This window comes from Thamnophis sirtalis, unplaced genomic scaffold (genome assembly GCF_051295495.1).
Source record: "Thamnophis sirtalis isolate CommonGarterSnake01/CBP01778 unplaced genomic scaffold, rThaSir2_p1.2 scaffold_2, whole genome shotgun sequence".
NCBI classification, from domain to species: domain Eukaryota; kingdom Metazoa; phylum Chordata; class Lepidosauria; order Squamata; family Natricidae; genus Thamnophis; species Thamnophis sirtalis.
Genome location: NW_028261382.1, coordinates 118456161 through 118468766, shown reverse-complemented (window position 1 = coordinate 118468766; position 12606 = coordinate 118456161). Strand labels below are relative to the sequence as shown.

Genomic DNA, 12606 nt, shown 5'->3' with positions numbered 1-12606 from the left:
GAATAAATCTCTATAAATAGAAGGGATGATGAATTTAACTTGCTATCTTTGGTACTTTATACATCACTAGCATTCTAAAACGTTTGCGAGGAAGAACACATAATTTTGTATTTCTAAAACTGTGCAAGCTTTTTTTTTTTACAGATGAATTCCCACCCCCAGTTTTAAATCTTTACTTTATAGAATACTTTATAGAATCCACCCAATTTTTTTTGAATAACTTTTAAACTCTGCAGTAAATGAAAAGTGAAATGACATTAAATTTAATGTATGTTCTATATTTGTTTCTTTACTTTATGCCCTACATTTTAATGCCGAAGATGATATAATTTTGCAATATAGGGTTGATAGACACTTCTGAAAGTGTTCACACTTTTTAAACTTATAGAGAACCATTTTCCTCTTGTTCTTGTTCTACACAGTTTATTAAATGGTTTTTGTTTCTTCCCTCCAGCAATTTGCATCCAGCAATCTAAAAAGGGAGATATTATTATGCAAACTCCCTCTCAGTTGCACATATTAAGATTCAGAGTGGAACAGTTACAATCAAATTGCTATATTTATCAATAAGTGAAATATCACAGTTTCAGTTTTCTGACAACTAGCACTCTTAGATATTAAAATATATGGGTACAACTTTAAGGAAATTAGAAAAGTAATTGTTCAAGTGGACTAATCTATACCTCAGCAGCAGAACCAGGAAATATCCCTGTTTCAATTATGAAACTATATTTTCTGTTTTCCTAAAAAACCAAAAGCAATTATGCATTAGGTTGAATACCAAGGTTATGTATAAATCAGATGATATAATTATAAATCAACAAGTTTGCATTAGACACTGTTCTTATAGATTTATAGGTTTATAAAATAAATACATATACAAAAGTTTTACTAACAAACTTTCATATAAAATAAATCAATTTCAAAATAAATCATAATGTTTCTCAAAGGAGAGATAGCCTTTAAACTTCATTGTTATGATCTAAGAAAAAGGAGAAACTGAAGCCAATACAATTTTAAAAGTGACCTTCACAGTCAATACATTTCTCTAAAGAATCAATGTTCTTCTATTGAGATAGCAAGCTGAACATAATAAGCAGCGCCTGTTTCTCCCGATTACTACTGAGTGTAGTTGCTTTCTTAAATGTAATCTAAAATACCGAACAAATCATTAAGCATATTTGGTTATTAGCTCTTTGATGATCTAATATGGTGGTGGGAATTACTGCCCTGAAAACACTGCAATCTAATTTCTTCAAAAAGAAAGGAATTAATCCATACTTTGTTTCAGACAGTGGGGGGAAATGCATATCAGTTTCAATGATTTCAGCAGTATGCTTCAAAAATGGAGAAATTAATCCATTCATTTCTGCACTATTTGTAATTTCAGAGTGTCAGAGCGAGCAAGGAGAAGCTTTGGGGGTTCAGGTTAAGTTAAAATGTTGTAGTAGAGAATGGTGAAAACTGTAAATTAGAAAGAGCATATCATACCGATGGGTGAATATTTGAAATGCCTTTTCTTGATTTCCTGCTTTCAGAATTCTGATTTGAATATTTGAAATGCCTTTTCTTGATTTCCTGCTTTCAGAATTCTGATTTGAATACTTTAGGATGAATGTTCATATATTTTCCATTTCATTGTTGTTATTAGTTGCAAAGTCATGCCCTACCCATCATGACCCAATAGACAACATTCCACAAGGTCTTCTTGTCCTCTACCATCCTCTGGAGTCCATTTAAGCTCACTCCTGCTGCTTTGGTGACTCCATCCAGCCACCTCATTCTCTGTCATCCCATTCTTCTTTTGCCCTCAATTGTTCCCAGCATTCGGTTTTTCTTGAGTGAGTCCTTCCTTCTCATTAGGTGACCAAAGTATTTGAGTTTCCTCTTCAGGGTCTTTCTAAAGAGCAGTCAGGGATGATCTCCTCTAGTTTGATCACCTTGCAGTCCAAGGGACTTGCATCATCGTTCAAAGGCCTCAATTCTTTGGTGCTCAGCCTTTGTTATGATCCAACTTTCACAGCCATACATTACAACTGGGAAAACCATAGCGTTAACTATACACACTTTTGTTGGCAGGGTCATGTCTCTGTTTTTTTTAGTTTGCTTCTAGATTTGCCATAGCTTTCCTCCCCAGGAGCAAGTGTCTTTTAATTTCTTGGCTGCAGGCTTCATTATGAAATTCCATTTCATAATGATAGGTTATTCCACTATCAGTTTTCAGCAAGCATGCTCAAAATAGATTCCGAATGCCACAAAACTTCAAAAACATTGTCCCATTTTAGATTTATCTTAAGAGATTTAAGAGTCTTCTACATCTTATTGCTTCACCATTTAAACCAGTGCTTAAATGGCATTTTAAGTTGCAAAAACTGTTCATGAAAATGGTTTCATGACTTTCACATTTCTGTTTTCTTCCTAGTTGACTTACAACCATTTGTTTGGTGAGCATTTGAAGTTACAATGGCACTTTAAAAAGTAACTTATGACTGTTTTTCATATTTAAGACCATTGTAACATCTCCACAGTCGCATGGCCGAAATTGGACGCCTGGCAAATGGCTTATATTTATAATGTTTGGAGTATCCTGAGATCATGTGACCACCTTTTGTGACCTCCTGACAAGCAAAGTCAATGGAGAAGCCAGATTCACTTAACAACCATGTTACTAGCTTAACAAATCAATCAATCAGAATAGAGTTGGAAGGAGCCTTGGATGTCTTCTATTCCAACCCTCAGCTCAAGCAGGATACCCTATACCAGTGATGGTGAACCTATGGCATGCATGCCACAGTAGCATGTGAAGCTATTTGTCAGGGCATGTGAGGCTTGCCCTGTAGCTGGCCAGCATGCATGCACATGTTATCCAGCTGACATTGGCCTTCTTTTGAGGCCATTTTTCACGAAAACAGGCCCTACAGACAAACCGTAAGCTTGGGAATGTACTTCCGGTTTGTTCGTGGGGCCGTTTTTAGCTCTCCAGAGCCTTCATGGAAGCCTCCTGAAGGCCCTTGAAGGCTCCCAAGGACGAAAAATGACCCTACTAGCAGATCGGAAGACCATTCCTAAACATCTGGTTTGCCCATAGGGCTGGTTTTTCATTCTCTGGAGGCTTCAGGAAGCTCCTGAAGCCTCTGGAGGACCTTGGGTGGGCAGGAGAGACTGTTTTCACTCTCCCCAGGCTCCTATAAAGCCTCTGGAGCTTGGGGTGGGCGAAAAAAGTATGTCAAAAATAAGAGGGAGTGCTGCTCATGTGTGCATGCATGCTGGGCTCGTGCACATAGCATTATGGGTGTGGCATACTCACACATGACCCCCCTGCGCTCCCCCCACTTTTGGCACACGAGCCAAAAGAGGTTCACCATCACTGTCCTATACCATTTCAGCCTGACCAGTCTCTTCTTAAAAACCTCCAGTGATGAAACGCCCACAACTTCTGATGGCAAGTTGTTCCACTGGTTAATTGTACTCACTGTTGCTTCTCTCCTTGATTAATTTCCATCCACTGTTTCTTGTCCTGCCCTCTGGTGCTTTGGAAAATAAATTTACCCCTGCTCTTTTGTGAAGGGCAAACCCCACAACTTAATGACTTAACAACTGTGGCAAGAAAGGTTGTAAAGTGGGATAAAACTCACTTAACAACTGTCTGGCTTAGCAATGAAAACTTTGGGCTCAATTGTGGTCATAAACTGAGGATTAGTTGTTGGTCTTTTGTTAAATTGTTCAAAGAAAACAATGATTCATTCCATTGCAGTACAAACTACTTCAAAACAGATTGTTATGAAAGTTCCATTTTATACCAATTTATCATTATTGATAGAGGCATGATAAAGATGAGCCAATTAAACACTCATTCAGATCTGTATTCAAATAGAATGAACCATGACATCACTTAGACTAACCCCTATCATTTAAACTTTTTGTAATGCATTTAAAATCTGGCTCTTTTCACAAGCAGTGTGATCAGTGGTGGGATTCAAAAAATTTAACTGCGGTTCTGTGGGCATAGTGTAGCTTGGTGGGAATGGCAGGGGAAGAATACTGAAAAATCGCCATTTTCACCTCATTCCAGCGCAAGGATGCTGTAAAATCCCCATTCCCTCCCCACCCCACTAATCTGCTTTCCAGCTCCATTCTCCTGTGCAGGGCAACAGAAGACCCAACCAATCAGCTGGGACTCAGGAGGCAGTAAATATATGGGGGCAGAGCCAGCCAGAGGTGGTGTTTGCCGGTTCTCCGAACTACTCAAAATTTCTGTTACCAGTTCAACAGAACGGGTCAGAACTGGCTGATACCACTTCTGATTGTAATACGATAAGAAGGACATGGGATGAACGTGTTATGGAAAATATATTTTTGTTTGTTTGTTGTTTTTATTTTATTTTAGATATGTATTTTATTTTAATCCTTCAGTTGTGAGCCTCTCAGAGTTTGGGTTAAGCTGTATATAAATAAATAAATAAACTAAATAAAAAAAATAAAAAAAATAAAATAAAATAATAAAAAATAATACAATAAATAATAAAACTGCCCATTTATAAAATTATTCCCAAAATCTATAAGGAATGAAATCAAATAAGACAAAGCACTACCTTTAAAAAGTTCAAATAGGTAATGAAAAACTAGTCTGTTCAGAGGAAGAAAATGCTTCTGGAGCCTATGGTAAGAAAAAGATTAAACTTTATTTACTTTTACTTATTTATATAACCACCCAGAGTCACTTTCTCTGTGACATGGGCAGTAATATAAATTCGATTAATAAATATTCAGTCTGAACTTTAGGAATCTTTGTGGTTTATTGTTCAATTATACAGCTGCAAAATTAAAATTTTGCAAACAATATGGCTTCCAAGCCACACAATACAGATCTCAAGCTTATTGTTCACAACACAATGGATAAGAGGGCTGACTGACATTAAAGAGAAAGTAGTATCAAATAAAGCCATTTTTCCCTATTTACATGTATATGCATCAGTGTGACAGAGAAAAATAATTCTGACAATATACTTCTATTCTGATCTGCTGACTGCCTTTTGAAGTCATTATTTTCCCCAATATAGGAAAATTCGGTATCATAAAGTCCAGAACAGAACTGGTAAAATCCATGAAAACTGCTAATGCCCAAATCTCAGCAACTCAACCCTCACTTTCCAATAATGAGTAGATTGAGATTAGTTTGAAAGTTTGTGTATTCCTTGTCCTAGTGTTCCTCGTAACAGAAAGATTTTTTTTTCTTTTAATATTACTTTCTACGAACAGACTGCAAAATGTATTAGGTTTAAGTTTAGGTTTATTAGATTTATATGCCGCCCTTCTCCCAAGGACACAGGGCGGCGTACAACATTAAAAGAAACACATAATACAAGAGTTAAAAAAAATTTAAATAGAATATCCCAAACCCAATTAAAATTGACAATGACATTTTTTTTTTAAAAAAAATTCGAATTAAAATTAACAGTGGTCAATAATTTATTTTATTTTGTTCAGGCCAGGCCGGCTTGCTGGAAAAGCCAACTTCTTAGGGCGCGGTGGAAGGACCAGAGGTCGGAGATTATGCGAAGCTCCGGGGGCAGCTCATTCCAGAAGGAAGGCTCTCCCACAGAGAAGGCACTCCCCCTAGGGGTCACTAGCCGACGCTGTCTGGCCGATGGCACCCTGAGGAAGCCAAGTCTGTGGGATTACACAAGACGATGGGAGGCTACCGATGGCAGTAGGTGGTCTCGCAGGTACCCTGGGCCTATGCCATGGTGCGCTTTAAAGGTCATAATTAGTACCTTGAATCACACCCGGAACACAACCAGCAACCAATGCAGGCCACCTAAAAGGGGTGTAACATGGGAGCACCTAGGTGCCCCCATGATAACCCGCGCAGCCGCATTCTGGACCAGTTGAAGCTTCCGGGTGCTCTTCAAGGGCAGCCCCATGTAGAGAGCGTTACAGAGCGTTACAGTAGTCCAGGCAAGATTGTTAGCAAGATACTTAAAATGTTTGGTCAATCTATTCTTCAAGTAGAACACTGCTCTTACTAATTGAATTTTTTATGGCCAAAGGTTCCAGATACTCTTAGATAAACTGGGTAATACATAACTTTATACAGCACTAATGAACTTTCAGTAACGTTCATATATAACAAAAAATGCTCTGTTTGGCATTCCTGGTATTCTCATTCATCTTTGCTATATTTTAATATATTTTTTCTCTTTACGAATACAAATATCATCCTATCATTTTAATATATTAACCATCTTTAGAAGTGTCATTCACCCATACTACAGAATACAGTATTTGTAGGAACAATAAAGTAATAGCCAGTCGTATAAACAGTAAGGAGCTCACACTCAACATTCTTACAAGATTAGAATATATGAGACTTAATAAAATGGTTTTTAAAAGTATCTATGATCAGAACCTATAATTGTCAATTGAATGCTATGAAACAAGCAGTAATACAGCAGGATGTGTTATCAAATGATAAACTAAAATCAAGCATACAGCTGAAATATTATGTATTTATAATAATATAATACTTCAGAATATTAACTGCTACTACCCTTTTAAAATTTATTTTTACATCATTTTAAAAGTAACTGATGAGCACTGTATTATACAGCCATAAAATTTTATTAGAACTAATTTATTGAACAAGAAAATCACATATAAAAGCAAATTGTGTAAGGAGCACAGCATGTTTCTAATAAACCTGCAAGGTTTTAACACAGGAAAATAAAAAACCTCTTTCTGCCTAAATAGAAATAAATATCCATATACTGTCTGTAGAACTGCATGGAAAATTGTATTTAAAGTATTTTTTATTAGGAAAAAAATATAGGATATATTTTACTCAAGAACATGCTTCTATTTTTGTATATTTCTTGGGAATGTTATTTCAAAAACATTCTAAGAGTTATATTACTTAGATTTTTAAAGAATACGGAGATAGGTTCTAATTAAGATTGGTATTATTTATTTATATACGGTAGGTGAATCAATACAGTATGATTGTTATGTGAAGTCAAATTTTAAAATGAACATCTAAAGAGGAACATATGATGAAAGTTTCTGCATTGCACAAAACATAAATTTGTGTATGCAGGTTAAACAAAGAGAGAATCACTGATTTTCTTTTAAGAACAATTATGCTGTTTTTATGAAAGGAAGAAGTTTTTTTTAATAACAAAATAAGTGGACTATATTCCAGACACCAAAAAAGCAAAACATTTTTTTTTTTACTGATGACTTTTTAATGGAATATATATTTCTGAAAAAACTATATCTGAGAATGTCCAATTAGTCCTTTTAAATGTTAATAGCAATAGCATTTAGACTTGTATTCTGCTTCATAGTGTGTTACAGTATTATCTAAGCCATTCACAGAGTCAGCATATTGCCCCCAACAATTTGCGTCCTCATTGTACCAATCTCAGAATGATGGAAGGCTGAAAAAATCTTGAGGCAATCAGGATCTCACTCTTGGCAGTGGGCAAAGCTAGCCTGCAATATTGCATTCTAACCACTGCACCACCATGGCTCCCTGGTTAAGGTAGGAATGGAAGAGAAGTTGGTGATTGGAAATGAGGGCATTATGCATTGGCTATATCCCAACTTTGGAAAGCAGAAGGGATTGAAGAAATTCTGGAATTAAATCTGAATTTTAACATATATTTTTTTCTCAGAGTCCCTTATAGTTAGAGTCTCTTCACTTAAGGAGATGTGTGGTGGTACTTACTTAACTATATAACCCAGCTAAGAAAACCTACTAACCATCTAGCAAAATTCCTTATACCTAGAAGACATGAGGAATAGTAAATGAAACCAAAAAAAAAGGAATAAAACCTCTTTTTTTGTATTTTTTTTGGGGGGGGGCAAAATAAACCCATAATACTTGAAAGTGTGAAGACAATTTGACCACACAAAAATACAGAAGGATTTATTGCATCTATAATTTCCAGTAGGAGTGCTTTCATAAACTGGGATATATGCAGAGGTGGGTTCCTGCGAGTTCTAACCTCTTCTATAGAAGAGGTTCTACAAATCTACAGTGCCGTTTAGAACCAGTTCCAGCTCTCTTCCCCTGCCCATCCGCACATCATCAAGATGAAGAGCGAGAGGAGGAATTCTGGGAGTTGAAGTCCACAAGTCTTAAAGCTGTCAAGTTTGAACACCCCTGGTTTTTTTTTAAAGGGTTAGGGATGCAAGGGTCTTATAACTTGATAGCTTTAAGACTTGTGTGCTTCAAATGCCAGAGTTTCTAAGCCAACATTTTGGTTGCTAAGGAAGAGCATTGTTACGTGAGTTTCACCACATTTTACAAGTTGGCTGCGCCCACCCAGTCATACAACTGCCAAGCCACTCCCACCCGGTCACATGGCTGGCAAGCCACTCCCACAAAGCAGGCCATACCTACAGAAGAGGTTCTAAAAATTTTTGAAACCCACCACTGGATATATGCCAGAAAAGTCAAGATGGTATCCACATCCTGTCAATGCCCCAGCTTTAAAGATATCCTTCTTATTGCTACATGAAAAAAAATGCAGAAAACTGGCATAAAAGAATACAGATTTTTGTATTTTACCTTTGCACACTGGTCTGTGATCGCTCCATGCTGCAAAAACTTCCGCTATCCTTTGGCAAGTAATGCTTTTTGCCCCCTGTAGCACATAGTCTTCATCACAAGAAAACTGCACTGTTGAATCCAAGCTAAAATTAAACATATCAAATGCAGGTTAATATGTGCTATATTTCTCAAAGTTTATTTGAATCTTTTTAATAATCTCTTATTACATTAATCCTGTCAGTATTCCCTTTAAGGTAAAAGTTAGTTCTGGTTTGTCTTAAAAAGAAGGTATGACTAAAAACAAATGAAGATGTGTGAAATTTGTCTCATTTCTTCCTCTTTCTGTAATTATAGTTAGCATTACATATTCAAATGGATGCATTTCAACATTCTCTTTTTCTGCCATTGTTTAATTTATTTAATGAGGAACTCAAAACCCGTTCCTCTTTTAATCTATATGTTTGCTGTTCATAAACAACTTTATGTTATGTAAAAAGTTATCTCATTTTTTTTTAAAATGCGAGAACAGATAGATTTATGATGCTCATTCAAATATGGTAACCTTTTAATTAAGTGTACTTAAAAGCCTCATATTAATAAATATAGCTTGTCTGTGACTATAGCATTACTTCATACTGATCTGATAGGGATGTAACACAAGGTGGAAATGTGAAGGTCTCATAGACTGATCTTCCATTAAAATAAGAGTGATCCATGTGCTGAACCTTTGCAGATATTTAGAGACACCTCATAAAACAAAAACCATGTCAAAATGTTTTTGAGCGGTTTCCTGGATAATAACTTACATTGGCTTGTTTACTTCCTGAGATGATACTCATATTGTGCTTTGCCAGAATGAAATATATATTAAGAATTAAGCTGAAAGAGTATTACTATATTATCCTATTTAAAGACATACATAAGCCACTGATATTGCCATAGTAGACTAATCTACCCAGGAAGAAGTGCTAATATAAACTAAACTTGCTTCTCCAGTGTGCATGCCTAAATTAGGTGATTTGGAAGAAATAGCCCTGAACAAAAATACATGAAATCCATAAATTTACACTGTGACAAATTAATTCCTCTGATCAACTTTCCTTTCCAGCTGAATAAGTTGAGACCTTTTATTTTCAAAATCTAGAGCTATATTTCTTGATGGAGTTACATATACATGCATGCTACATAACCATAATGCTAAAATGAAAGACCTTCAATTGTTATACCCAATATGGCTAGTCTGGCTTACAATCCAATCATTTAGTGATAGCTCAAAATTATGGTGGCACTGAAAAAAGTGACTTATGATCAGTTGTCAAACTTACAACCATCTCAACATAGTCACATGACTCATCTCAGCATAGTCACATGTAGGCATTTGGCACCAGCATATATTTACGATGACAATCCCAACCATTGTACATAAGTTTGTGAGCTTTCTAGCCAACTTTTGACAAGCAAAATCATTGGAAGGAAGATGGATTCACTTAAAGACTGCATGATTTGTTTAACTAGGCAGTGATTAGCTTAACCACTGTGATAAAAAAAGTTCATAACATTGGCATAACTCACTTTGTTTAGCAACAGAAATTTTTGGTCTCAGAATGTCGTCAAAAGTCAAGGACTACCCATAGAGCAACAAATATTTAAATACCTACATAGATAACAACTTAATTACAGCATTCATGATCATGTTCAAGTTTGTCTTTGCAGTGGGATATATCCAATAAAATTTAAAGATAACACTCTAATGCAGGAGTGGGCAACTATGACCCCTTTATCACCTATGGACTTTAACAGGGAGTTCCTGAGTCAACTCACCCCTGCTAATGCATTTGAAGTTTTGGTTTGTAAATATTACCTAAAGTCTGAGCCTATTCGTTTTCCATTCTCAGGTTCTCCAGGATCTGGACACAAATTTGATGCCTGTTTGATACCTCCTTCATTTACTGCAAAATAAAAACAACATAGACAACTAGGAATTATCTTAAAATATCAAAGAAAAAACATGTAGGTTATTGTTTGAATTTCTCCCTGCTACCTTAATGAGCTAGATTATTATTTTTTTAGTACACAATTTGTACTCTGGAAAAGAAAAACCAAATATGAGTTTGTCTTTGTTATTTCTTTGAATACCGAAGAAGCTAAACATTGGTTCTAAACTTTAATTTTCATCATTTATTATGAGACAGCTGGCATTATTAGATACGTAAAAACAATAGCACTTAGACTTATATACTGCTTCATAGTGCTTTACAGTCTTCTCTAAGTGGTTTATAGAGTCAGCATATTGCCTCCAACAATCTGGTTCCTCATTTTATCAACTTCGGAAGGATGGAAGGCTGAGTCAACCTTGAGTCGGTGAAACTCAAACTGCTGAACTGCAGGCAGCCAGTGATCAGCAGAAGTAGCCTGCAGTACTGCATTCTAACCACTGGGCCACCTTGGCTAATAGATGACAAAACATCACAAATCTCCTAGATTCTGATATTAGGGATAAAAAATGGGACATATTCTTGGTATCCATTTTTATAGGAGTATTAATTCAGCAATGTGGTTTTCCTTAAGCCAAAATGCTGTGCCCAGAGTTCTAAAAGCAATTGTGAGAACAGTCATTATATTGCATTGTTATAATGTATAAATGATTATCCTTCTTCTAATAATTTTTTATTATTATCTCATTGTTTTAGTCAATTGCTATATGCCGCTGTCCAGTTTTGCTTTGTGTGAAATGGGCAGCCCGAGAAATGTGATTCATAAATAAATATAATAATACACCGTCTATTTATTTAAGCTAATATTAGTAGTGAACATTTTCTCAAATACACACATTTTTTAATAAAAAAAATGATTTCTTTTGACTTCATGGACAAGTCCATGCATTTGTCTTGGATGTAGTGCAGGCTGCTTTGCCATTTTCTTCTGAAAAGTTTATTAACTGCCAACTTCTGGTTTTCCCTGGTTATCTTCCATCCAATTATTAACTGGACTCAAATGTGCTGAGCTTCTTAGCTCAGAGGAGAGAGCCAAGTGCTTGCCTTCCATCCAGGTACTGCTGCTCTGTGGCAAAAAGTAATCTAGATGCTTTCCTAGCAGTTCTTCGAGATCCTAGGTTATTAGATTAGACTTTTAGATTAGATTTATTTTATTTGTATGCCGCCCTTTTCCGGGAGGGACTCAGGGCGGCGAACAACTCAAGGGGGGAAAGGGAACATAGAACACAATACATGTGATTAAAATAAACAAGAATCATACAGCTACACAGGTCAAGAGGGGAGGGGAACTCATCAACCCCAGGCCTGCCAGCACAGCCAGGTTTTGACGGCTTTCCGGAAGGCCTGGAGAGAGGTGAGGGTCTGAATCTCCGCGGGGAGTTCATTCCAAAGGGCCGGAAGCCAGATGGCATTGGCTGATGGATGGAACCTGGAGGAGGCTGACCCTGTGTGATCTAACGGGGTCTGTGGGAGGTAATTGGCAACAGGCGGTCTCTCAAGTACCCAGGTCTAATACCTTGAAGGGCTTTTTAAGTTACGACTAGCATTTTGAAGAGTATCCGGAGACCGATCGGTAACCAGTGCAGCTCGCGGAGGATAGGTGTAACGTGGGTGTACCGAGGTGCACCCACAATCGCTCACGCGGCTGCATTCTGTCTCTCTGTCCCTTTCTCTCTGTCACTCTTGTTTTAGATGCCTCTTGGCAGTGGGAAGTTTTGAAGACCTGCACAACTCCTTACATTTTAATGCTACCCAAGAAAACATGAGGTGGTGATGGTAAGAGTATTGTTCTGTTCAGATACAAATTACTTCCAAGTAATTTTATCATTTGAAGATTATTTCTGCAAATGCTGAACAAGGGCTAGGAAATTATTTTCTTTCTTTCTTTTTTCTTTTCTTTTCTTTCTTTCTTTTTCTTTTTTTTCCTTTTCCTCTTTCCTTTTCAATAGACAGAGAGACAGAGAGACAGAGAGAGAGAGAGACGGATGGATGGATGGACAGACAAACAGACAGATAGAGGATAGATAAATAGATGATAGATAGATGGATGGATGGACA

At 36.6% G+C, this 12606-nt stretch overlaps 1 protein-coding gene across 1 annotated transcript in view; it reads right to left on the bottom strand.

Annotated features, from left to right (window-relative positions):
- The window catches only part of CSMD3 (CUB and Sushi multiple domains 3), a 669496-nt gene that overhangs the window by 327139 nt on the left and 329751 nt on the right, over positions 1 to 12606 (bottom strand). Inside the window, exons 9-10 of the mRNA XM_087706764.1 lie at positions 10416 to 10503; positions 8573 to 8697 (exon numbers count right to left, since the gene is read on the bottom strand). Of these exons, the coding sequence (XP_087562890.1) occupies positions 8573 to 8697; positions 10416 to 10503 (213 nt within the window). The remainder of the gene's footprint in view (positions 1 to 8572; positions 8698 to 10415; positions 10504 to 12606) is intronic.